This window comes from Phyllobates terribilis, unplaced genomic scaffold (assembly GCF_046119375.1).
Source record: "Phyllobates terribilis strain yellow unplaced genomic scaffold, ASM4611937v1 Scaffold_9__5_contigs__length_417890890, whole genome shotgun sequence".
Lineage (NCBI taxonomy): Eukaryota > Metazoa > Chordata > Amphibia > Anura > Dendrobatidae > Phyllobates > Phyllobates terribilis.
Genome location: NW_027362769.1, coordinates 33,673,450 through 33,697,429, shown reverse-complemented (window position 1 = coordinate 33,697,429; position 23,980 = coordinate 33,673,450). Strand labels below are relative to the sequence as shown.

The window sequence follows — 23,980 nt, the reverse complement described above, 5'->3', positions numbered from 1 at the left end:
TTCCCATTTTCCAGTATACGATATGGTAAAATCAATGGTGTCTTCAAAAGTACAACTTGTTCCACAAAAAACAAGCCCTCACATGGCCATATCGACGGAAAAATAAAATAGTTATAGCTCTGGGAAGAAGGGGAGCAAAAAATTATATCACTTCTATTTACTGTGGCTTGTGAAAGTATTCACCCCATTGGCTTTTTACCTATTTTGTTACATTACAACCAGTGTTTAAATATTTTTGTAGTCCGATTTGTGTGTGATGCATCAGCATTCAGCACTAAATAATCTAAGATGGTGAAGTGAGAAAAATATAGGTATAAATTAAATTTATGGGATCAAATAATTAAAAATTGGCATGTGCATATGTATTCACTCCTTTTGCAATGAAGCCCCTAAAAATTTCTGGTGCAAGCAATTACCTTCGTAAGTCACATGCTTAGTGAAAGGAAGTCCACCTGTGTGCAATCCAAGTGTATTATGGTCTGTCAGTATACACACCTTTTCAGAAAGGTAACAGAGGCTACAACGCCAATAAGCAAGAGGCACCACTAACCAAATAACACCATGAAGACCAAGGAGATCTCCAAACAAGTCAGATACAAAATTTTTGAGAAGTACAAGTCAGGGTTGGGTTATAAAAAAAATATCCCAATCTCTGATGATTCCCTGGAGCACCATCAAATCCATTATCATCAAATGGAAAGAAAATGGTACCACAACATACCTGCCAAGAGAGGGCCACCCACAAAAACTCTCAGCCCGGGCAAGGAGGGCATTAATCAGAGAGGCTGCACAGAGACCAAAGGTAACCCTGAAGGAGCTACAGAGTTCCCAAGCAGAGACTGGGTTATTTTTCCATACAGACACAATAAGCCGTACACTACATAGATGTGGCCTTTATGGAAGAGTGAGCAGAAAAAAGCCATTACTTACACACAAAAATTGTAAGACTTGTTTTGAGTTTGCCAAAAATCTCCCCAAATGTATGGAGGAAGGTGTATTCAGATGAGACCAAAATTGAACTTTTTGGTCACCAAGGTAAACCCTGTGTCTGGTGCCTAACCAACACAGCTCATCACTACAAGAACACCATGTTTTTTCATCAGGGACATGGAAAATGGTCCAAGTCAAGGAGAAGACGGATGGTGCGAAATACTGGGATATTCTTCAGCAAAACCTGTTTCAGTCTGTAAGTGATTAGAGACTGGGATGGAGGTTCACCTTCCAACAAAACAATGACCCAAAGCATACTGCTAAAGCAACACTCAAGTGGTTTAAAGGGAAACATGTAAATTTTTTGGAGTGGACTAGTGAAAGCCCAGACCTTAATCCAATTGAGAATCTGTAGTCAGACTTGAAGATTGCTGTTCACCAGAGGAAACCTTTCACAAGCCACTGTAAATGTTGTATGTCTTCCATCAATGAACATTTTCCCTTTACACTTACAGATATATAAAGAACAACTGAATACACGTGTGGTTTTAGTTGCTGTGGAAACATGGACAGACAAGGACCGTATTACAATTGGTCCAGATCCAGTGAAGATGTTGCATGACTTCTCCAAATATCGACAGAATAACATCAAACAGCATGCTGATGCTGTGCACCTGCTGACGTATGTATCAAATAATCTTTAACTTTAATAATTATAAAAGTGAAAGTCCAAAATTTAAAGAGTTTATCCAGGACTTAGTTTTTAGGCCCAGCTTTTAAAAAAACTAACAAAAAGCAGGTAGGTGATTGCTATCTACCTGCCTGTTGTGCCCGGTGCCGATCTCTGCTGGCACAGAGCGATCACAGACTGCTCCTGCTGGTGGTTCAGTAACTTCTGCTGACATCATGTCGACAGAGCCGCGGCTTCTCTTCTGCTCTGCTCTGTTGATGGGGCATGCCGATTGACAGCCGTCTCCCCGCTGCCTAACAGCAATCACGTCCCATTGACAGAGCAGCCCGTAAGAGGAAAAACTGCTCTGTTCATGTTGAGCAGTTGAATCACCAACAGGAGCGGTCAATGATCACTCTGTGCTGATGCCGGGTAGAACAAGTAGGTAGTTGCCAACTACCTAGCTGTTAGTTTTTAAAAGCATAGTAAAAAAAAATAAATAATGTCCCGGATAAACCCTTTATGTTACAGAAGCAAGTGAAATGTCACCTGTAGGACTTTGAAATTGCTTGTAGTTGATCTGCATAATACAGCTGTGCCATAAGTGACAGCCAGTATTCCGCTAATGGTATGCAAAAAATATGTGAAGTCAGTGGCTCAGCCTAATATTCCGAACTGTACTGCAGTGAAAGCTGTGTACTTTTGGTGAAAGACTATTCTAGAATTCCTATTTGTGCATGTCCTGAGTGGTTTCACTCGCAGCATTTTTTGGAAAAATGGCACTGCAGTGTTTGATGCATTCTTTTAGCCAAAGTTTCTACTTGGGTCATGAGGAAGGAGCAGTATAAACTCTTCTTTATATTTGCCATTTCCCTTGAATCCACTTTTGTCTTTGGCTTTAAAGTTAAACACTACAAACTTAGATTAGTCAGTTTTAAAATGTGACCGATTCATCATGGTGGTGTTTAAAGTGGAAATTGAATTGACTTGACTAAGTCGCTCTTTGTCAATATCTTGTCTTATCATTTTTAAAATGTGTATATCTGCATTGCTTATAAAGGAATGGAACTTTCCACTATAAAAGAAGCAGTATGAGTTTCTTTGGAGGAGTCTGCTCCATCTCTAGAGGTGTGGGAGTGAATGAGGTAATATTTTACTTTATATAAAATAATGCCATGTCATCTATGTTTACCACTTTTAGGTCCCATTTAGACTGGCCAACCATAGAATCATTGAATGTTAGAGGTGGAAGGTACCTCCAGGGTTATCATGTCCAACCCCCGGCTCAATGCAGGATTCACTAAACCATCTCAAATGTCTGTCCAGCCTCTGTTTGAAGACTTCCATTGAAGGAGATCTCACCACCTCTCGTGGCAGCCTGTTCCACTCATTAATCACCCTCACTGTCAAAAAGTATTTTCTAATATCTAATCTGTATCTTCTCCCATTCAGTTTCATCCCATTGCTTCTAGTCTTTGTGCAAATGATAATAAAGCTGATTCCTCTACACTGTGACATCCCTTCAGATATTTGTAGACAGCTATTAAGTCTCCTCTCAGTCTTCTCTTTCGCAACCTAAACATTCCCAAATCCTGTAACCCTTCCTCATAGGACATTGTTTGTAGACCGGTCACCATCCTGGTAGCTCTTCTCTGAGCTTGCTCGTTAACCATGTTCGTTAATCAACTACTAATCAGCTATATAATCATTTGATGGCCTGTGTAGAGAGGCCAACCTTACTTCCAACGTTAATATGATCATTCAGTGTGCATGGAACATTATGTTCTCTGCAGCACGTAACCTCTTTACACAAGATTATGTGCTATCGATACAGATGATTGCACTCACCCTCTGCTCATGTTACAAACCGAATATAAATTACATGCCTTTACATCCCTATTTTAATGCCTGTATGTACTTTTATGTACCCTGTATTAGATACAAGTCGGCTGAACCCTCCAATTTTGGTACAATTGACTGATCATCTAATGTGTATGGTCAGATTTAGACATCAGATCTGATTCCCAGAATGTGAACAAAATTCTATTGCCATTTTATATATTTAGTTTTGATTAGTCCTGGGCAAATGTGATCTTGGTGATCAGAAAATTATATGGTAAGACAGGAAGGACCATGATTATTAAATTGCTCCTTGTCACTTAATTCCCCTTATGGAATGGGAGTTGTTAAGTTTGAATGAACAGATCTCCACCTGCCCATCTGTGATGCCATTACCAATCAGGTCTAATGTGTCAAAAGACAGACTTAGCCTCTCCACTGATAGCTTCTAAGCCCCTCCATATAACTCATAAAAAGTTGACAACTTTTATTCCCACTTTTATACTTTTATGTGGAAATCTTCCTCTTCATCACACTGCCTGTATCGGTGTATTCATCCAATGATGTTACTGTCAGTCCTGCTGAGACCAGTAGCCAGACATTTAATTTCCAATTGAGCTTGAGGTTTTTTTATATTACTCCCAAAATAAATAAATGAATTAAAAACATTTAAAAAGTATGTCAAACACAGGACTTGACAACTTCTACTCTGCATGATTGCTGGCGGTGATCAATTGTGAAACTACTGGTCTTAGCAGCCAGAGTGATGGCAACATTATTGGATAGCAACCTCATTTTTTAAATTGAAACTGAACACCTCCTCCAATCGCAGCTCCACTGATTCTGGATCAGTTTTTCTTCTTCATCTGTGCCCCTCTGTTCTAAAGTTATGCCCCCTTGAAATAAAGGTGCACATTTTCTCTTCAACCAAACTGGGTATAAACCACCGAACTTCTGATTGGGTGCAGAGTAGCTGCAGAGATCAGTCAGTAGAGGAGGGCGTTTTCTTTTCTCCCATGCATGACACTGCCTGCTTATTATAATTGGTCAAACTTACGCAGGGGAAGAAGTACACACCCCCAGAGACAAATCTCTGGTAATACCTAGTTGAACTACAACATAAATTATAACCTAAACTTTACAAGCTAACATCTCTGCAACGGAGAGGAGAAATTAAAAAGTAAAACTAGGTGTTTTAGTCAGCTCTGCAGCCACTATACTACAAAGTGGCCAGTTTAACATGCTCAAACTGGTGAAAGGGCCTCTTTAAATCCATATTGCATTGCACTATATTTTTTGGCTGATTTTGCAACCAAAATTCTGCCATGAATGCGCAAGTACAATGTAAAATAAAGTCACATTTAACATATGAAAAAGGATCAGGATCTAAATACTTGAATATTATCTATCTGTCTGTTTGTCTGCCTGTCTTTATCCATGCCTGTCTGTGTGTCTCTCTGTCTGTCATGACTATGTGCTCATATATATATAACAGAAAACAATAATGTTGCACTATATTGTTACACACTAATTGCTGAACATTTGTGTCACAGTATGGGTTTTTGATGGCCATGGCCCAGCAGCTGGCTCAGAGTTTAGCTCAGAACCTTGGTATACAGTGGGAACCAGCCTCCAGGAAGATGAAGCCAAGTAAGTATCAGTATGAGGACATGAATTCTATAACATGTATAGAGACCTAAAGAAATGAACTAGAATATAAGTTGGTGTGCATGCAACCTGTAGGCTCACGTTCACTCTGGCCACTAAATAGACAAAACCTAAGATAAAAAGAAAACGAAAAACGGAAATGTTTCCAAAGATTGACATTTTTGTAATTTCACTTTACAGTTATTCATTACAATATTATATTCTCCAAGAAAAACCAAACATTATCACTAGTTATAATAGATTGTAGAGCAGCTCAGATATCTGCTATTAATATAAGAAATAAGTAGATAAGTTCAATGAGCTAATAGTATCCCTTGTTGTACAGTAATGTTATAGTTTGTTTTTTTCACTACAATACATGATTCCTCTTACTATCAATATTCTTTCAGAAGAATGCGACTGTACAGAGAACTTTGGTGGATGCATTATGGAGGAAACTGGGTATGTATGCTAGTGATAATATCTTACATTATATGGCATTTTACACGTCTTGTTTTTTGTACATTTGTATTGGTGGATGCTGTAAATGGAACAAGATGAAAGTATCTTACCGGACTTCCATCTAGGTATACCCTCTCCTGTCATCCTCTGCCCATCAGCACACCACTGTATATGTGTTACTCTCCATGAATGATATAATGACTCTCTTTTATGTATGGACCCAGTTATTGGAGAGGCAGGGTTGGTATGTGTTTTTGCATGAGTGTATATTGTACATGCATACACAGAATATTACGGCTTTATACACTCAGCAGTTTGGGAGCGATTATTTTTAACTTTAAAATTTCCCCAGAAGTAGCAGAATGTGCATATAAATATATTAATGATATTTATTCATAGAACCTTATTCCTTCCTTTTTTCTTGTGTCCTGTAGTGTGTACCATTCTCGACGATTTTCTAAGTGCAGTATTGCTGAATTCAAGGAATTCCTTTCCCGTGGAGGAGGATTATGTCTTTTTAATAGACCCACAAAGGTACATAAAGATTATCAGTATAGATTATTTTTCCCATAAGTGCGATTCTCATTATTGAATCAAACATTGTCATTTATGTAGAGAAGTCACTGACAGGTGCATCTCACTAAATTAGAATATCATCAAAAACGTAATTTATTTCAGTTTTTCAATACAAAAAGTGAAACTCATATACAGTATTATATAGAGTCATTACAAACAGAGTGATCTATTTCAAGTGTTTATTTCTGTTAATGTTGATGATTATGGCTTACAGCCAATGAAAACACAAAAGTCATTATCCCAGCAAATTAAAATAATTAACAAAAAGCACATGCAAAGCCTTCCTAAGCATTTAAAAAGGTCCCTTAGTCTGTTTCAGTAGGCTCCACAGTCATGGGGAAGACTGCTGACTTGACAGATGTCCAGAAGGCAGTCATTGACACACTCCACAAGGTCCCAGAGTTCCAATTTTCATTTGGAAATCAAGGTCCCAGAGTCTGGAGGAAGAGTGGAGAGGCACACAATCCAAGCTGCTTGAGGTCTAGTGTGAAGTTTCCACAATCAGTGATGGTTTGAGGAGCCATGTCATTTGCTCGTGTAGATCCACTGTGTTTTATCAAGGCCAAAGTCAGCGCAGCCGTCTACCAGGAAATTTTAGAGCACTTCAATGCTTCACTCTGCCGACAAGCTTTTTGGAGATGAAAATTTCATTCTCCAGCAGGACTTGGCACCTTTCCACACTGACAAAAGTTAATACATGTGAGGAATGCCTGTTCCTTAGGCATTCCTCACATGTATTAAAGCTGTCAAACAGTCGCAAATCATGCGCATGGAGTAACTGAAACATAACATCCGAGCACGCTAAAGATACTCAGCGAGCACCTGAGCATGCTCAGCGAAAGGGTTAACAGAACATACTCGCTCATCACTAGTTGCTAACAGAGGCAACTACCTGCCATGTCACTGGCTGCTCCTCCATATCAACAGAGCAGCTCTTCTTCCGGGCTGCTTTGTCAAAGGGGCTTGACAGCCGACGTCATGCTGATTGACAAAAGGCTTTACGCAGCAGGGAGCCGACTCTCAATTAGCATGACATCAGCAGTCATGCCTTGTCAGCATAACAGAACGGATGAGAAGTGACTGTTCTGTCTACGTGACGTCACCAGAAGCTGCTGAATCGCCGGCAGGCGCGATCTCTGACTGCTGAGAGCCAGCAGAAACCGACATCGAGCACAACAGGCAGGTAGGTAGCAACTGCCTGCCTGTTAGTTCTTAGGTCCTTTGTAAAAAAAAATGGTATAGTCCTTGATAACCCCTTTAAGTGTCTTGGACAGTAGGGTTTGAAATATCATTATTTGTGCTGCATATTTTAATTGGGACTTCTTGTCATGTTTGTGAGTTAGGGACTTGTATATGCATTTTTAGACACTTGATGTATTCTCGTGTTTGCAAATTTTAAAATAAACCCCTTTGTCAAGAGTTGTACTCTTCACAATTTTTTAAGATTTTTTAAGATTTTAAGATCTTTTGCCAAGTCCATATTTTGCTTTCTATGAAAGCAGTGTTGTATCGCTGTATTTGTTTTATAGAAATTCTTGATTCTGCATTAGTCATGACAGACTATTATAGGATCAGCCAAAAATGAAAGATTCCCTTGTAATGTTTATACTACTGGCAGGATGGCCACGATGTAAATCTGGATGACTTTCTGCACAGCAAATGCAGAAATGCCTTAAAACTTTCTATCTCTCTCATTATTCTGGCATTTGGCAAATATTAAAAATTATGGTAATCCTAATGGACCTAAAACGGGAAAGGTTTATTCTGACTTCATGTCAGATATTGAGGAAAACATGAATATGTGTCTTTTTATATAGTGTATGTAAACTTCTGGTTTCAACTGTATGTGAGTTTGAGTGTGCATGTGTGTGTCTTATATTTTACTTTTGTCGTATGTGATGAGATGGTGTTGGTGCAGAGAACCCAAGCTGTACTTCAGGACAACTTCAGTAGAACACAATTGATTTAGAAATAGTGATATTGTAAACTAAAATGAATAGGAAGGTTTGGAGTTATTTGATGTTATGGAGTTATCCTTGAAGCCAAGAATTCATACTCTATTAGGAAATATTCCACTTCTTGGTATCAATAGCTGCAGTGGGCAGCTAACGACAAGTAATAATGGACACTTTTGTGGAAATTCTGCATTATCCATCACAATGAGCAACATTTCTTGCCCTGGCAGTCAGAGAGAGCAAGTATGTTCACATATATCCATTACATCAGGCTCATTTCTTTTACTCTGACTCATCTCAACCTGATCTCAAAAATGCATAATTTGCCATCAGGTTTTTTCCTATTTACTCTCAGGCAGAAGCCTGAGGCGAAATCACAACTTTAAACGAAACTTTGTTATCCAACTTCCAGACTGGCACTTGTCCAATGTAAGCACTCTGTTACTTACCTGTCCCGGCACAACAAGCACCGAGCTACCTCCCTTTGCAGTAGTCCACACTGGGTTTCTCAGGTAACTCTTCTAATATCACTGAAGCCCACTTATGACCAGCTCTGGCAGAGGTCAGGGTATTAAGTAGCACTGTCAACAGGTGCTTCAAGTAAGTCAGAAGATTTCATGTCCTTCACTTGACTGAGCTCCAGTCAGGTTTCTATCGCCTCCTCTGCTACTTCTGACTTCCATGCTACAACCAGTGTTATTTCCAAGCTCAGTCCAGCTTATTAGGTGTTGCATACACCAACCTCTCAGCATACAAGTTACCAAATTCTCGCAACTTTTTTCAGTCATTTTCATACCGATCTATGCAATCAAGGTAAAGCATCTCTTCAAGCGTGTCTTTGGTTTTTATTGAATGCGCTTTGACATTGCCGCTATTAACCATTGCTTTTGCTGGAAGATACTAGACTGCATTTACATTTGGTTACTCCTGCGTTTAACCATTACCCTGCCAGAAAATAACAGACTGTATTCCTGTGAGTAACTACTTCCCAGCTGGAAGTTATCAGTTTCCCATACAGTTTTTTTTACCAAACACACCTGGCTCTGATTTATATGTGTTACCTTCACCCTGCTGCTCATATAGATACAACTTTGAGAATCCACCTAAGTGGGACAGGTTATAACAGAGTCATGCTCTGGACAAATGGGAATGATCTGGTCCAGTTCCTCCATCAGTTTCCACCCAGCATATTTGTTTAATGCCAGATGGAAAGAACAGCTATATGTGAACCCAGCCCAGGAAGGTGACTGAAAGTATCTGTCATGTTTTTAAACTCCTGACTGAAAATATTGCTGTTTGTTTAACAAATATATTTTAGGTTTTGGTGCGGTAAGTTGTTATTGTTTGTGACTTAAAAATGCTATTTTTTTTTTAAGCTTTTTGAAGTAACAGAGTGTGGCAATGGGTACGTGGAGCCAGGAGAAGAGTGTGATTGTGGTTCTCGAACAGTAAGTAGTCTACCACATGATAGTTCAGAAACCTCACTAAAATCCAATCCTGTTTAGTTTAAGTATCATGTCAAAAAGAAAAAAAAACTGCTAAAATTATATGCAAATGGCCAATTTTATTTAAATTGAATGTGTCATCAGAAAATTACCTATTGTTTAAATAAAGTTTTTATATAAAAACTAATTTTTTTTGTGTTTTGTTTTACTTTTTTTTTTTACTTATCACAATCTATATTTAATTAAGTCCTAGAACCAATTTTTACAATGTAGTTACAATTTCTACTTTGGCATTTTGGCCTAATATTAGCCTGACAACTCCCATCACATTAAGATAATTTTTTTCAGTGATCACTTCGTTACATGCAGGATTAACATGAAAAGTATAACTTATGTGTGGGTAATATAGGATAAAACCATTAGGAGATGGTCTCAATCCTGCTGCTGTAAATCCGGGTTTAATCCTGAAGGAAATCCATTATGTCTAAGCAGATAAAATACATAAACTAAAACTTCTAACCATCCGATTTTCCCATTCCAAAATAAAAAAGAACATTTGCTTTTATCACTGCATCTCTCAATAAAATAAAAAAGTGTTGAAAATGTCATATGTACCCCATAAAGGTACCAAATAAAAGTAAAGCTCTCCGTTCAAAAAAACAAGCCCTCATACTGCTCCATCTATGAAAAGATACAAAAGTTATGGTGACACAAACCACATTTTTTTTACAAAGTTCTGAATTCCTAAAACAAGTAAAATATATGTATATATACAGTATACACTGTATATATATATCTATATATGTGAAGCTATGTTTGGTGTTGCTGTAATTAAGCTCACCTGCAAAATCATGTTGCCTGGTCACTTTCACTTCAGATTGAATGCCATCAAAACGGAACTCCAAAAAAGGGTAGAATTACGCTTCTCATCTATATTAACCCACTTTGATGTTTTTCCAATTTTTCACAACATTTCACTACAATTACATTGGTCAAGTGAATGGTGTCATTCAAAACCACAACTTGTCCTACAAAAAGTAAGCCCTTATATGGTCTTGGAAAAATGAAAAGCTATGGCTTGTAGAAGAAAGGGAAGAAAAAAACTAAATTAGGACTAATAAGAAGGGGTTAAAAAAAATCTACAGTACATTTAGAAAATAAAACAGATTTGGAAAAAAGAATGTGACAGTTTTTTTTGCATTTTGGCACATAATGTAACATCATGTTTTATCCTATTATGTGTTTTACACACTTTTTATGGCACTCGGAAAAGGGACCATGGCTTAGAGCAGACATGGTGCAAAAAAATGGCACGAAGTAAAGAACCTTAATGCTACGTTCCCACAATGAGCTTTTGTTGAGTTTTTGATGTTGCAGATTTTCTGCAGCATTTCTGCACCTATAATGTAAATTATCTTACCTGCATTTTTTTCAGTGTGTTTTTGAGTGCTTTTTTCCCCATGTTTTTATCATATTTTTGACACTGCGGTTTTTGTCTCTTTTTGCCATTTCATGTTTTAAATAAAGTTGCTTTGTTTTTAATACTTCTTTGTATTTGGGTTTTTACAAAACTTTTTTTATTCAGTCATGTGTGGTTTACAGCAGAAATGCACTAAAAACACAGATGTGTTCTTTACCTGCAGATTTTCTGCATCTAGTTCAAGTCTATGGAGAAAATCTGCACATAAAACTCAGCATTGCACAAGAGAAATAGACATGTTGCGAATTTCAAAAATGCACCTCAGGTCAGTTTACACTGCATATTAAAGCACAGTAGGCAGGAAATTTCTATAAACCCCATCCACTTTGCTGGAATTGTAAGACACTGCATTTTTTGGGCAGCAAAAATACATAGCGTCAAAAATTCACCAAAACCTCATTGTGGTAACTCAACCTAAGAGGTCATCTTGCATGATCTGCATATTCAGACTGTCTGCTCTACATGTGCAATGTCTATCAATATTTTTTACTTTCTGGTTGTAATTAGTGAAAAAATACTAGTTACATATACCCTGTAAATTTTTCAAGGTGTTGGATTGTATACAGTCACAGTGGTGGTAAAAGATTCAACATTTACAAGACTTCTTAACAATTGTAGGCCTCGATTCATCAAGATCAGTGTTATTCATGCTGGTCTTGATGAGGGAGGGTGTTGGAGAGGCAGTGGCGCCTAATTCATTAAAAGGCACCTCACCACAAATCTTACTGGAGAGGCATGCCACAGCTCGTCATGAATTAGACCATCTCACCATGCCTATGTCCCTCCCCAGCTCTGAGCATTCTAGCATACCTGGACGAAACTGGCATGAAAATGGGATAAGTCGCATCATTTTTGCGCAACGTGGAGTTGCTACTTTTCAAAGCGTTTTACGTCAGATTTCTGGCATAAACACTTTGATGAATTGGGGCTTTAGTGCTTTGCATATGCAACCTCTAAGGTTCTGGAGGTCTTAATTTCTGGACCTGGGTCAGTAAGAGCAACAGGAGATCTTAACTAATAAATGTAGGTATTTTAATGTTTTTGTTTTTAGAATAATAATAATTAAACCTTTTAAGGCTACTTACTAACCACAAGCCAGTGGAATTGTGAAGAACTTAGACTTACAGCTGCTACTGTTTAAATCACTTTTTAAGGTCTCTTATTCTACAACTATGAGCTGAATCTGGCATAAAGACAAGCCCAATAATATGATAAATGTACATGCCCATATCTCTTTAGATTGTAAATGTCAATCTATAAATGAAATGCTGTTTTTAGAGTGACATGTCTTAATGAGTGACAGCTTATCACCTACTGTAAATGTTCCCAATATGGAGTGTCCTTGTTCTGTGTTTTTTTATAGACAAAGCATTTTATCCAGGACTGTTTTGGAGACTGCTGCAAGAAATGCTCCCTGTCTAATGGGGCACACTGTAGTGATGGGCCCTGCTGCAATACCTCCTGCTTGGTGAGTACCAGCCTGTCATTTCTATGGGATAAAAACACATCTGCTTTTAGGCACACCTGCCTGAGCCACAGCTGATTATCCTAGAACATTTGTACATTAAAGGGAATCTGTCTTCTGGTATTGGCTACCTCATCTGAGAGCAGCCTGATGTAGGCAAAGAGAAGCTGAATTTAGCGATGTATCACTTAGATTACTGGGTGCAGCCGTTCTGACACAATCAGCATTTTTAGATTTAGCAATGCAGCAGAGCTGAGGAAGCTAGCTCCGCCCACACCATGCTCTGTATATACAATGTATATAGACAGTGAGTTGCCTATCACAGGAGGGGGTGTGTCGGACTAACAGGCATGCACTGCTATGTCCCAAAAATGATAAGCTTCTGGTGCTAAAGCAATCATTACAAGCAAACAAAACCTCTGAGCTTGATAAGAGAGGCATCTCTGAAATCTGTGTTTTAACCCCTACCTCATACTGTCTTCAGCTTACATAGCAAAAACCTGCTGACAGATTCCTTTTAACTCCGTTCAATATAATAGAATTACACTTTTGGGAAACCTTTTTAGAAAATATTGTAAAATAAAATAGATATCAAATAAATATAAATCTATTAAACTGAAGTAATTATTGGGAGCGAACAATATAGTGAAATTTTCTGGGAAATTGTGGGAAATGTAACATTTTGTAATTGATATTTTATTTTAAGGTTGTTCTCACATCTCAGAGGAGGGACATCAATTACATTTACATGAACAACTAACATAATCATGGAATCTTATAATTCAAAGTGGATAATGTGTTATCTGTTTGGTTATCTTGTATATGAGTACTACAATGAAAAAAAAATAAGTTTATTACACTTGATTATACAGATCGATAATCTAGAATACTGTGAGAGCACGTTTTATTAGTTATATTTCCCATAATAATACTCACAATGTATTGGAACGACCTTCACTCCTCCCCAAACGGGTGATTTTCTGTTTTTGCATTTTCTTTTTTTCTCACCATCTTCCAACAGCCATAATTATTTTATTTTTCCATCCTCATAGCCACATGAGGATTTGTTTTTTTGCAGGATAAGTTGTAGTTTGTATCACATCATTCGTTTTACCATACAATGCACTGGAAAAAGTTCAAAGTGTGATGAAATTGCACAAAAAACACAATTTTTTTTTTTGCGTTTTGTTTTTAGTGTTAATTGTGCTGTAAAAATGACCTGGCAATATGATTTTCCAGGTCAATACAATTACAGCAACACTAAATTGGATGTCTTCTAAGGCCCCCTAATGTTTTCTATTTTTCGGTTGATATGGGGGTTGTTTTTTGCATCCTGAGCTGACGTTTTTATTGATACCATTTTAAGGTAAAACAAGTTTTTGTTTGCTTCCTATTGCATTTTTTTCTGGTGTTGCGGTGACCAAAATAAACACAATTCTGGCTTTCCAAGTTTTTTTTTTCTGGTTACTCTGTTTACTGATGAGGTTGAATAATTTTATATTTTGACAGCTTAGACTTTTATGAATATGGAAATGCTACATGTTTTTTTTTTTTTTTTTCATTTCATTTCTTTATTTTTAATAATTTTTACTTTTTTATATTTTTAAAAAACTTTTTTTCTTACTTTATTTTGGAGTCCCTTTGGGGATTTGAACCTGTGATTCTCTGATCGCTTGTATTATATAATCATCATTCAAAAAAATCTAAGTCAACCTATGCAGTCTGAGCTGCTTCTTTCCGCTGATGATTCACGGTCCATCCAACTGGCAAACAATTGTTCGATGGCCCATTTTTGTCTTATGTGTATGGGGCTCTTATTCGATGCTTTGTCAGACTCCAATTACTCAGGTAATTAGTTCAAAGCAGAACTGAGGGCAAAGTGACAGCAAGAATTGTCAGGATATAATTCATACCGTATTTATCTTTTATACCTGCTAATGACATAATTTTCTATCAGTAAATTTTGATTGAGATATTGTTTTAGACTATTGTATGTTTTCTGAATTCTGTGATGCCTTTACAGTTTCTTCCACGGGAATATGACTGTCGTTATGCTGTTAATGAATGTGACATCACAGAACACTGCACTGGAGACTCAGGCCAGGTAAATCAGGCTAATCCTTTTATAGTTCCCTTCCCCAGTACTAGATCAGATGTGCCAGAGTCTGTAGTCAAGCAAATTCATGCAAATCTGAAATGCAGTTATTTTTGTCATATCCCAGATAATTATGATTTCTGAAAATTAAGTTGTCATATACACTCCTCAGCAATGAAATTGCAGCACAAAGAGGGAAAAGTCGTGGAGTTATGGAAATCACAAAATCGATAGACATGTTATTGATATGTGAATGATGAAAAAAGTGGAAACAAAATTTTAAAAACGTCATGATTTGTTCAGTGTCAAATTTGCCCCCCATGCTCAGAAATCCCTGCCCTTACACACCTTGGCTGCCACCAATGAGGTTATTAATGGTTGTCTGAGGAATGTTCTGCCACGCTGAATGCACTTGATCAAGTCATAAAGATCCTTTGCTGGCAGCTCCCTTTTGCAATTGCCAACCAATGACGTCCCAGATGTGCTCGATGGGAGACAAGTCTGTAAACGCTGCAGGCTATAGTAGCATGTTTTGGAACACACAGGCTGCTCACAGTAACTCAAGCAACGTGCGGCCTGGAGTTGTCATGTTGAAAAATGGCTCTTGGGACACTTTGGAGGAATGGCTGTACTACTGGTTCCCTCACCAAATCAAAATAATGCCGAGCTGTTAGTGTACCTGAAATGAAAGCTAAAGGGGTCCAGCTACTGTACATTATGCCACCCCACACCATAATTATGGGAATAGGACCTGTGCGATGTTCCCATGTGAAAACCTTTTCATAGCATTGCCCACTTCCTCTCCTGACCAATTTTCAGCTATTATTGCATCCAGGACAAAAGCGGGATTCATCGCTTAAGAGGATTGACCTCCATTCCAGCCTCCTTGTCTCCTTTTCAGTCTCTGCTCAGACCACGTGGGCAATGCCGTGAGGAGGACTTCACGTGGGAATGTCACACTTGTCCTACTCCCAGAATTATGGTGTGGAGTGGCACAATGTATGGAAGCCAGACTACTCTAACCTCATTGACAGCATGCCATGGTATGTAAGTGTGTGTATTTATGCTCGTCGCGTGGTGCTTATGCTCAATGCTGAATAAATTGAGACATTTTGAAAATTTCGCTTCCATTTTTTCATTGTTTGCATGTCATTAACCTGTGATTTCCACAACTCCATGACTTTTGCTTCTTGATAATGCAATTTCAATGTTGAGGGAGGAGCATAGAAAAGTAGAAAGAGTAGAAACAGTCTGCGTGAGTAAAATACTTTTTCACTTCTTTTTTGCATTTTATCACAGAATGTTCAACTATACCATGTTTTGTATTCATAGTGTCCACCTAATCTTCGTAAACAAGATGGATATGCCTGCGACTCAAATCAGGTATTGGGCTATTTCCTATAATTCCAATATTGGGATTCTTCGATATCTTCCTACTTTGATATTTTCTTCGGGCCCAATTCAGCATTGTATGTGTTTTGAGTAAATACTTCTGAATTAGTGACTTTTTAATTTGAGACAAATTCATCGGCTGATTTGCGTCTTTTTTCAAGTTGCCTTTTGTGGTTTAGTTAGTTTTCAGATTTTTACTTCAATGTGGTTTTTCCAGATTTTTACACAGATTCATGAGATGCGACTTTATTGCAACTCTACTCTTGTCACCCCCTGGAGCGATATCATTTTTGGCGGTATTTTGCAAACTGTGCGACTTTTCCTGCTAAAAAGTCACAAAATCAGTTAAAAACAAAAAAAATCAATTTGGGGCTTTGCGGTAAATTCATGAATTAATATAACTAAAGAACAAAGCTTTGTTCTTTTGGTATATTAATGTGTTGGGGGTGCTCCACCATTTATTCAATATGTTTATTTAGAGGGGACTATATACTCTTTGTTCCCAACCTGCATTTATAACATGTTTCTCTTGAACATTTTTGTATTAAATTCATGAATTGTGTGCACCACTTTGACGAATTTGGTGCAAAAAGCGTAAATGAAACCCACAAATTAAAAAAGAAAAGCGAATTTAAAGAAGCTGGCCCTTTTTGTTCTGAAAATGATTATAAACATATACGGTAACCTCTTTATGATCAAACCATACAACTTCTTAACATAGCCATACACTCAAAGTTGTCTACTACTGTAGAAAACTTTATAGAGGACAAGGATCATTATAAAATAATAATAATAATCTTTATTTAAATAGCACCATTATATTCTGTGGCGCTTTACAATTCAGAGAGTCATATACAACAGTCATAAGTAACATAGCTAAAGGTAATACAATAATTAAAGCAGAAATAATGACGACCCTGCTCGTAAGAGCTTACAATCTTCAATAAAAGAGAGAACTAATACTTAACTCTGGAATCTTCCACCACTCCAATGCTGCCTCTTTGATAACCCCTGATGGACCAGAAGTGAAAACATTATGACCGCCTGATCATTGAGGCCATTGATTGTCTGCAGTGTCAAGTGACAGGTGGTTTGTACTTTAACACTTTCGGAGTCTGTTGGAGCAGCAGCGCTGAAGCAGCTGGGGATTTCTTTGGCAAGTATTACTTTTTTTCTTTTATACTATTACTTTTTTTCTTTTATACTGATCCTTACTCTCTATGAATTTTCTAAAGTAGTGGACAACCCCTTCAATTTTTCATTCTAATTCATACAAAGCCTTTGATCACGTTTTCAATGGTGTCTTTTGCTGCTTATTTGGAAAGGGAGCTAAAATACTGTAGCCTTTTAATGCTTAAAAGTCTACAGTAAAATATGAGACTGTCTGCATTTATAGAATTGTGGATTGTGGCGCTTCATTGGAGTTTTTGCCGTCAGCGGGATTTTTAGAAATGTGCAGCATGCTTTAGGTATGACTTTTTCCCAGCTATTTTTAAGAGTAGGCTTCAAAGTAGAACTTCAAAATGCCCAAAAAATACACTTCCTGCTGCAGATGCTTATAAATGTGTTGTGAAATGAGGAATAGCACTGTTTAGGAGATACCAGTTAAAAGGAAGGTTATGTGGCTACAAAATTCCTTTTGGTCACCGAGAGAAGGAACATTATTAAAAATCAGTTATTAAAGAAGCACTCCTCCCATTAATGGTTTTATCCTCTTAATATATTGCAATCATCAAATTATATGGCACTGTGTACTTACAATTGCTCATTTTGCCTTTCTACCCAGTTAATTATTCTCTTTTCTCTGCTCCAAGTAGAAGCAGGAAGTCTCTTGTTCCTGTATTTATCATTCCCCTCTTCAACTCCTGACCCAGTTGGTCCTCTCCCCTTGCAATAGACTTTTGCAGTGACTCATGAGTCATGTGAGGAAAAGAGACTTCCTGTTTTTACATAGCGCTTAGAAGGATTCAGCTATTCAGCTTTTAATCATGTCATGTCATAGACCTAGTGGAAAAGAGAAGAATTAGCTGGGTAGAAAGGCAAAATGAGCAATTGTAAGTACACAGTGCTATATAATATGATGACTGCAATATATTATGAGGAAAACAATGTTGATGGGAGGAGTGCTTGTTTAATCAGTAGATCTGTCCACACATATGCAGGTTAGATCAGTGTCTCACAATGAAAATGATCTACTGCTAAAGAATGAATATTACCTGTCTCTCCTGCCTTGATTTTCAACAATTCATAAATTCAGGTAAACATTGTATAAATTCAGCCTGGTTTTTAAGCAGCTTATCTTGCAGTGGATTTACTAGAATATATACAATGGTAGCTAAATCTGAGCTGTGTCGAAGTATTAAGTGTGTTTTACCACCTTTAACTGTAGGTTCCCGATAGCATTGTCCTGCCAATTTTTAATTGAGCTCCTTTACAGATTTTCCCTGTTGTTGGATACTCCTGCCTAACCGCTGTGCAGTGGGTTGCAACAGCTCTGTAGAACTTGGTGGACAGCTAAGTGAATCTAAGTTGCACTTCCCCACACAGCGAGAAGACGGGAGCGCCACTCTTCAGGGAAAAAGTCAAAATGGTTTCCGTCCTTTTTTCAGATGTTGAAGTGGTGACATATCTTAATGATAGTGCATCACGTCTTATGATGAAAATATTTCTTGAACACTGAGTATATGAATGTTTCCAATCACTCACCGCTAAAAGAAATCCTGAGAATGGTGAGGAATTGGACCTGTAAAATAAATCTCAAATTGAAACAGACTTTTTAATTCTTTTTCTGACCTTTCAGAATTTTGCATTAAGTTCTTTCTGCGAAATTGATAGTAAATATAAGTGAAGCAAAGCATGTACTGATTCAAGTACTATTTTAGGGCCGCTGTTACAATGGTGAATGCAAGACGAGAGACAATCAGTGCAAACACATCTGGGGACAAAGTAAGTTGCATTATATAAGGTATTTGCCAATGTGATATTCTATTAGTAATACCGTAAGTGACTGTTGTCAAAGCTTATTTCATTACAATTTAGATTAAAGGGGTTGTCCGGTCAAAATCAGTAAGTCTGCAGTCACTGTGTGTGACTGTAGGCTTATGAATTCCCCCAGCGCACGCACTGTATGCTGTGGGGATTCACCGGTTTCTGACCCGGGACTGTATGTGTTATACATACTCCCGGCCAGTGGGCCCACTGGACGGCCTCTTGTGTAGATGGGGCGCAACCTCAGCTCTATACAAGTGAATGGAGCAAGGACATGCCCACTGGTCGGGAGTATGTATAATGCATGCATACCCTCCGGTCCCAGATCTCAAAATAGCGAATCCTCGCAGAGCACAGTGCCTGCGCTGGGGGAATTCATAAGTCTGCAGTCACACACTGAGTGACTGCAGACTTATCGATTTGGACCGGACGACCCCTTTAGAATTCAGTGGGATCTTTTTAGCAGCCATACTGTATGTACATGATGGGTTTCCTTTGTAGGATTTTCTGGGACTGAAAACAAATATATGACTGAATAGGGTTTATAAAAATCCTAGCAAATACTGTAGAAATTACCCCATTAAGGTATTGTATGTGGAGCAGATAATCATTCCACTGTTTACTTTAAAGGGAATCTGTCAGCAGGATTCCCCCCCCCCAAACTATTTATATGTTAATGCAGTTCTTTCACTGACAATTCCAGTAATACCTTTACATGGCCAGTCCCTTTCTCTGCTACTGAGACATCAGCATTTGAATTGATATGCAAATAAAGCTGAAGGACTATGGTAGATCTGAAGCCTGTGTCAACCCAGCTCTATTATCCATCCAATGCCACCTTTTCACATTTGTGTCACGGGGAGGGGGGGGAGGGGTGGAGGTGCAATGACGTGAGAGAGGGAGCCCTCCCACAACCACCTAAATGATTAAAGGGACTCTGTCAGCACAGAATGCCTTTTCAAACCAAGTACAGGTGCTCAGAGCATCATGACGGGGCCAATAATTTCTATACACCTTCCCACCTGCTTGTTTTCCATCTCTCCTCCCTTCTCTGACCATATGAAGCCAAAGCTGTCAATGAAAGAAGAGTGAGTGTGGAGACTGAGGCAAAACAAACAGGTGGAAGGTGCACTTACATACTTTGCCCCGCCATGATGCACTGAGTGCCTGTACTTGGTTTGGACAGTCATTCTGTCCTGACAGTCCCTTTAAGCTGGTCTTTAGGCGGTGTTCATTCTCCGGTGCCCTCATGATCACTGTGGCGCACCTGTATACCTTCCTCTTTATGATATGCAGGTACCTCAAATGTAAGAAAGGGGGTAAAAATACTTTGCACAGGAAGCAAATGGGGTGAGAAAGCAATAGGGAAAGGGAAATAAGCTGCTGCTAGACACCGCAGGTAGCAGCTTATCTCAAGTAAGGATCAAAGATTCTGGCTTTAAATTCCAACTGTTCCTTCTTTATCTTCCTTGGCATCATCTGTTGGTGCATTGTTGGGAGGCCCCAATACTAAGTATTTTTGGTTTGGCCTAGTTTAATCTAATGTACTTATATATACAGTAGGTGCATGTAGAGGAGCTATCACCAGGTCAAAAGTAGGCGGTTTTTACTCTTATTTTATTCCTGCTGCTTCTCTGAGTATTGTTCGTGCTAATATTTATGCTCTTTACCAAGGGGGAAATGCTTACAGGGTAATTATGCAGAAAATCCTGTGAGCACCACTTCCTTGGTAAAGATCATAAACATTCACACTGAATAACAAGGCCCATATCTCTGGAACCATGTAGTGGAATTAAAAAAAAAAATAAATGAATAACTGAAAAACTCAACTCAGCTGATCAGCCGGAGTAAAACAAGAGAAACTTTTGACCTGGTGACAGGTCTCCTAATGTTTCCTCAACTTCTTCTGTAGCCAAGATGTAGTCATGTCAGTGGTACCCAATAAATTGACCAAGTGCTATTTGTACAAACCAACTAAGAGGGAGAATTATGATTAAGGAAGGGAGACTAGTAGGGTACTTTTTCACTTTAACATGCTATAAACTGTCTATTTTACAACTATTACAGTATTTAAAACTTGTATTGGTGTAGTGTTCTTAATACAGGTCTAATTTATCTTGTACAATTCCAGAATCTGCAGGCTCAGATAAGCATTGCTATGAGAAGTTAAATACAGAAGGCACAGAGAAAGGAAATTGTGGGAAAGATGGAGATAATTGGATTCAGTGCAGCAAACAGTAAGTTAAAAGAAACCAGTTGTATATGATACAGACACTGAATTATAATTAGTTAGTACTGTAACAGAATGCCAAGCTATATTTGTCTATGGACATTATTTCATTATTTAAAAACTTGAAATGATTTGAGCAGGATGATGGGTAGTTATAGTAGGCAATCAGTAGTAGTAGGGCCTCCTACTACTACAATATTTGGATTAAAAAGAACGGAGCTGCAGAGTTTATTACAGATGTGTGTTAGGGTGGATGGCTAATCCTGCATTCAGAACTGCACATGTGGTGAGGAATAGGGCTGGAGGGAAATGTTATGCTTAAATGAGAACAGTAAAAGTGCATTTACACCTGCCAATGATCTATGTTAAATGAATGCTGATCGGCAACATGTTTGTCGGTTGGTGGTTATTTAATAACCTGTTTAAACAGGCTGACTACCCTTCAGATGTACACAGAACAATCAGTAATAGATTGTACTGTGCGCATAGGCTGCCACTATTCTTGGCTTGGACAATGCGCTGCCGAGAACTACACTCTTTTGGGCAAACCAGAAGATCTCTTCACCCTATGAACAAGTGTTTTGCTCATTCACTGGATGATCAGCAGCCTACTTACATTGCATGATTACTGGTGATTAAGCATTCCTGGTGAAGCTCGTTTCCAATAATTGTGCAGTGTAAATACACCTTAAATCAATGTCTGATTGGTCAGGGTCCAACACCCGCCACCCCCGCCGATAAGCTGTTATCAGAGGCAGCGGCCGCCGGCTGGAAATACTCACTTTCGGAGCTGGCCATCTTCTGATAGTGGCCGCCACAAGGTACTATACATCTTCCTCCTATTGATTTGAATAGGAGGCGGATGTGCAGTACCCTGTATCAGAAGACTGCCAGCTCCGCACGTGAGTATTTCCGGCAGTCGCCGACACCAATAACAGCTGAACAGCAGGGGTGCGGGGGGTGCTAAAGTAGTGAACAACCTCTTTAAGAAATGGGAAGTTATTGAAAATAATTAAATTGAATGTCCACCTAATAACTTTCATGCTGTGATGGAGCAGTTGAGTACTTTCTAAAATCCTTGCCTTGACCATCAACTGACCTCACCTCTGAGTTCAGGTTTTAATTGTCTATCTGCTCATGACTAAACTCTATCAACTTTATGTAATAAATTATTCTTGCCCCCCACAACCATTGTCAAAGTGCCTAACAAATAAATTATCCTTCATTATTGTATGAACAATAGTTCAATGTCTACAGTAAGTTAAAATTATATGCTGTCTTTATTACACTTATTCATTTAATAAATGGTTTTCTGTTTTGTAGTGATGTATTCTGTGGTTTCCTACTCTGTGCAAATGTATCTAAGATTCCCCGCATTGGTAAACTAGCTGGCGATATACCTCCAACATACATCAATTACCAAGGGAGAGTGATGGACTGTAGGTATGCACTCAAAGCTGGGCCCCTGGGATTAATTTGGTGGCTTTCAATGTCAATATTTCTTTGCTACTATTTGAAGCAATAATGACTAGTTTTTGTAGAAATAAAAGTGCATGACATACACTGTGTGCACACTTATTAGACAAATGAGCATTTTGACCATATCATAATTTTTATGCAGATTTTCCACAGGTGATGTGTATTTGTGTATTGAGGGGGATATGGCCTAAGGTACAACACCATTTATCAAGATGAACAGAATTATTAGGCAGTTTGTTTTCCTGAGGTAACATGGGCCAAAGAGATTTAACTGACTCTGAGAAATCGAAAATTGGGAAAAGTCTTACAGAGTGATGCAGCACTCTTGAAATTGTTAAGATATAGAGGTGTGATCACAGAACCAGCAAAAGTTTTGTAGCAATAGTCAACATTGTCACAAAGAACGTGTTGAGAAAAAAATGACGCACATTAACTACTGACGATTGGAGAAGAATCAAACGTGAAGTGACCAGGCAGCCATTATCCTCCAGTTCTGTCATATTCCAGAACTTCATCCTCCCTGGAGTGCCCAGAAGTACAAGGTGTTCAGTGCTCAACGACATAGCCAAGGTAAGGAAGGCTGAAACCTGACCACCACTGAACCAAACACAAGTTGAAATGTCAAGACTGGGCCAAAAAGTATGTGAAGACAGATTTTTCAAATGTTTTATGGGTTGATGAGATAAAAGGACTAGATGGTTGGGCCCATGGCAGGATCAGAAATGTGCACAGACCTCCTGTTCGACGTAGACGCCAGCAAGGTGGAGGTGGGGTACTGTTATGGGCTGGTTTTATTAAAGTTGAGCAAGTTGGATTTTGTGTTGAAGATGGGCTCAAAATCAACTCCGAAACCTACTGCCAGGTTTTAAAAGACCCTATCTTCAAGCTGTGGTACAGGAAAAAGTCTGTATTCAAGAAAACCATGATTTTTATGCAGCACAGTGCTCCATCACATGCATCGACATCTCCACTGCTTGGTTAGCCAATAAAGGCCTTACAGATGAAAGAATAATGACACGGCCCTGACCTCACCTGATTTAAACACTATTGAGAAATAGTGGGCCCTTCTTAAATGGGAGAGTCCTTGTGCTGCCTAAAACTAATGACTCCATGGAGACACTGGATTTACTCACTGCGTATGTGTATAAGGAGAGACCTGTCACTCCAGGGCAGCAGCCGAGGAGAAGCTGCTGGGGACTCGGCGGTCTGACTAGTCTCCTGTGCAGCTCGGTCCCCGATGGCTTTTAAAGTATGATGATTTTCTCTGAAACGCTGCAGCATTTCATAGTCAAACTTGCCTGGCTGAGATCATATACTAGCTGTCAGG

At 38.6% G+C, this 23,980-nt stretch overlaps 1 protein-coding gene across 6 annotated transcripts in view; it reads left to right on the top strand.

Moving 5' to 3' along the window:
* ADAM23 (ADAM metallopeptidase domain 23) overlaps positions 1-23,980 on the top strand; it is a 302,022-nt gene that overhangs the window by 220,212 nt on the left and 57,830 nt on the right. For 4 of the 6 annotated variants that reach the window (XM_073646379.1, XM_073646383.1, XM_073646378.1 and 1 more), the window contains exons 11-22: positions 1,446-1,612; positions 2,661-2,745; positions 4,993-5,089; positions 5,497-5,548; positions 5,983-6,082; positions 9,456-9,527; positions 12,368-12,472; positions 14,493-14,573; positions 15,897-15,947; positions 18,839-18,902; positions 21,076-21,181; positions 22,498-22,617. In XM_073646379.1, coding sequence (XP_073502480.1) covers positions 1,446-1,612; positions 2,661-2,745; positions 4,993-5,089; positions 5,497-5,548; positions 5,983-6,082; positions 9,456-9,527; positions 12,368-12,472; positions 14,493-14,573; positions 15,897-15,947; positions 18,839-18,902; positions 21,076-21,181; positions 22,498-22,617 — 1,100 coding nt within the window. The remainder of the gene's footprint in view (positions 1-1,445; positions 1,613-2,660; positions 2,746-4,992; positions 5,090-5,496; positions 5,549-5,982; positions 6,083-9,455; positions 9,528-12,367; positions 12,473-14,492; positions 14,574-15,896; positions 15,948-18,838; positions 18,903-21,075; positions 21,182-22,497; positions 22,618-23,980) is intronic. The other 2 variants (XM_073646384.1, XM_073646380.1) reach the window with 1 other exon arrangement.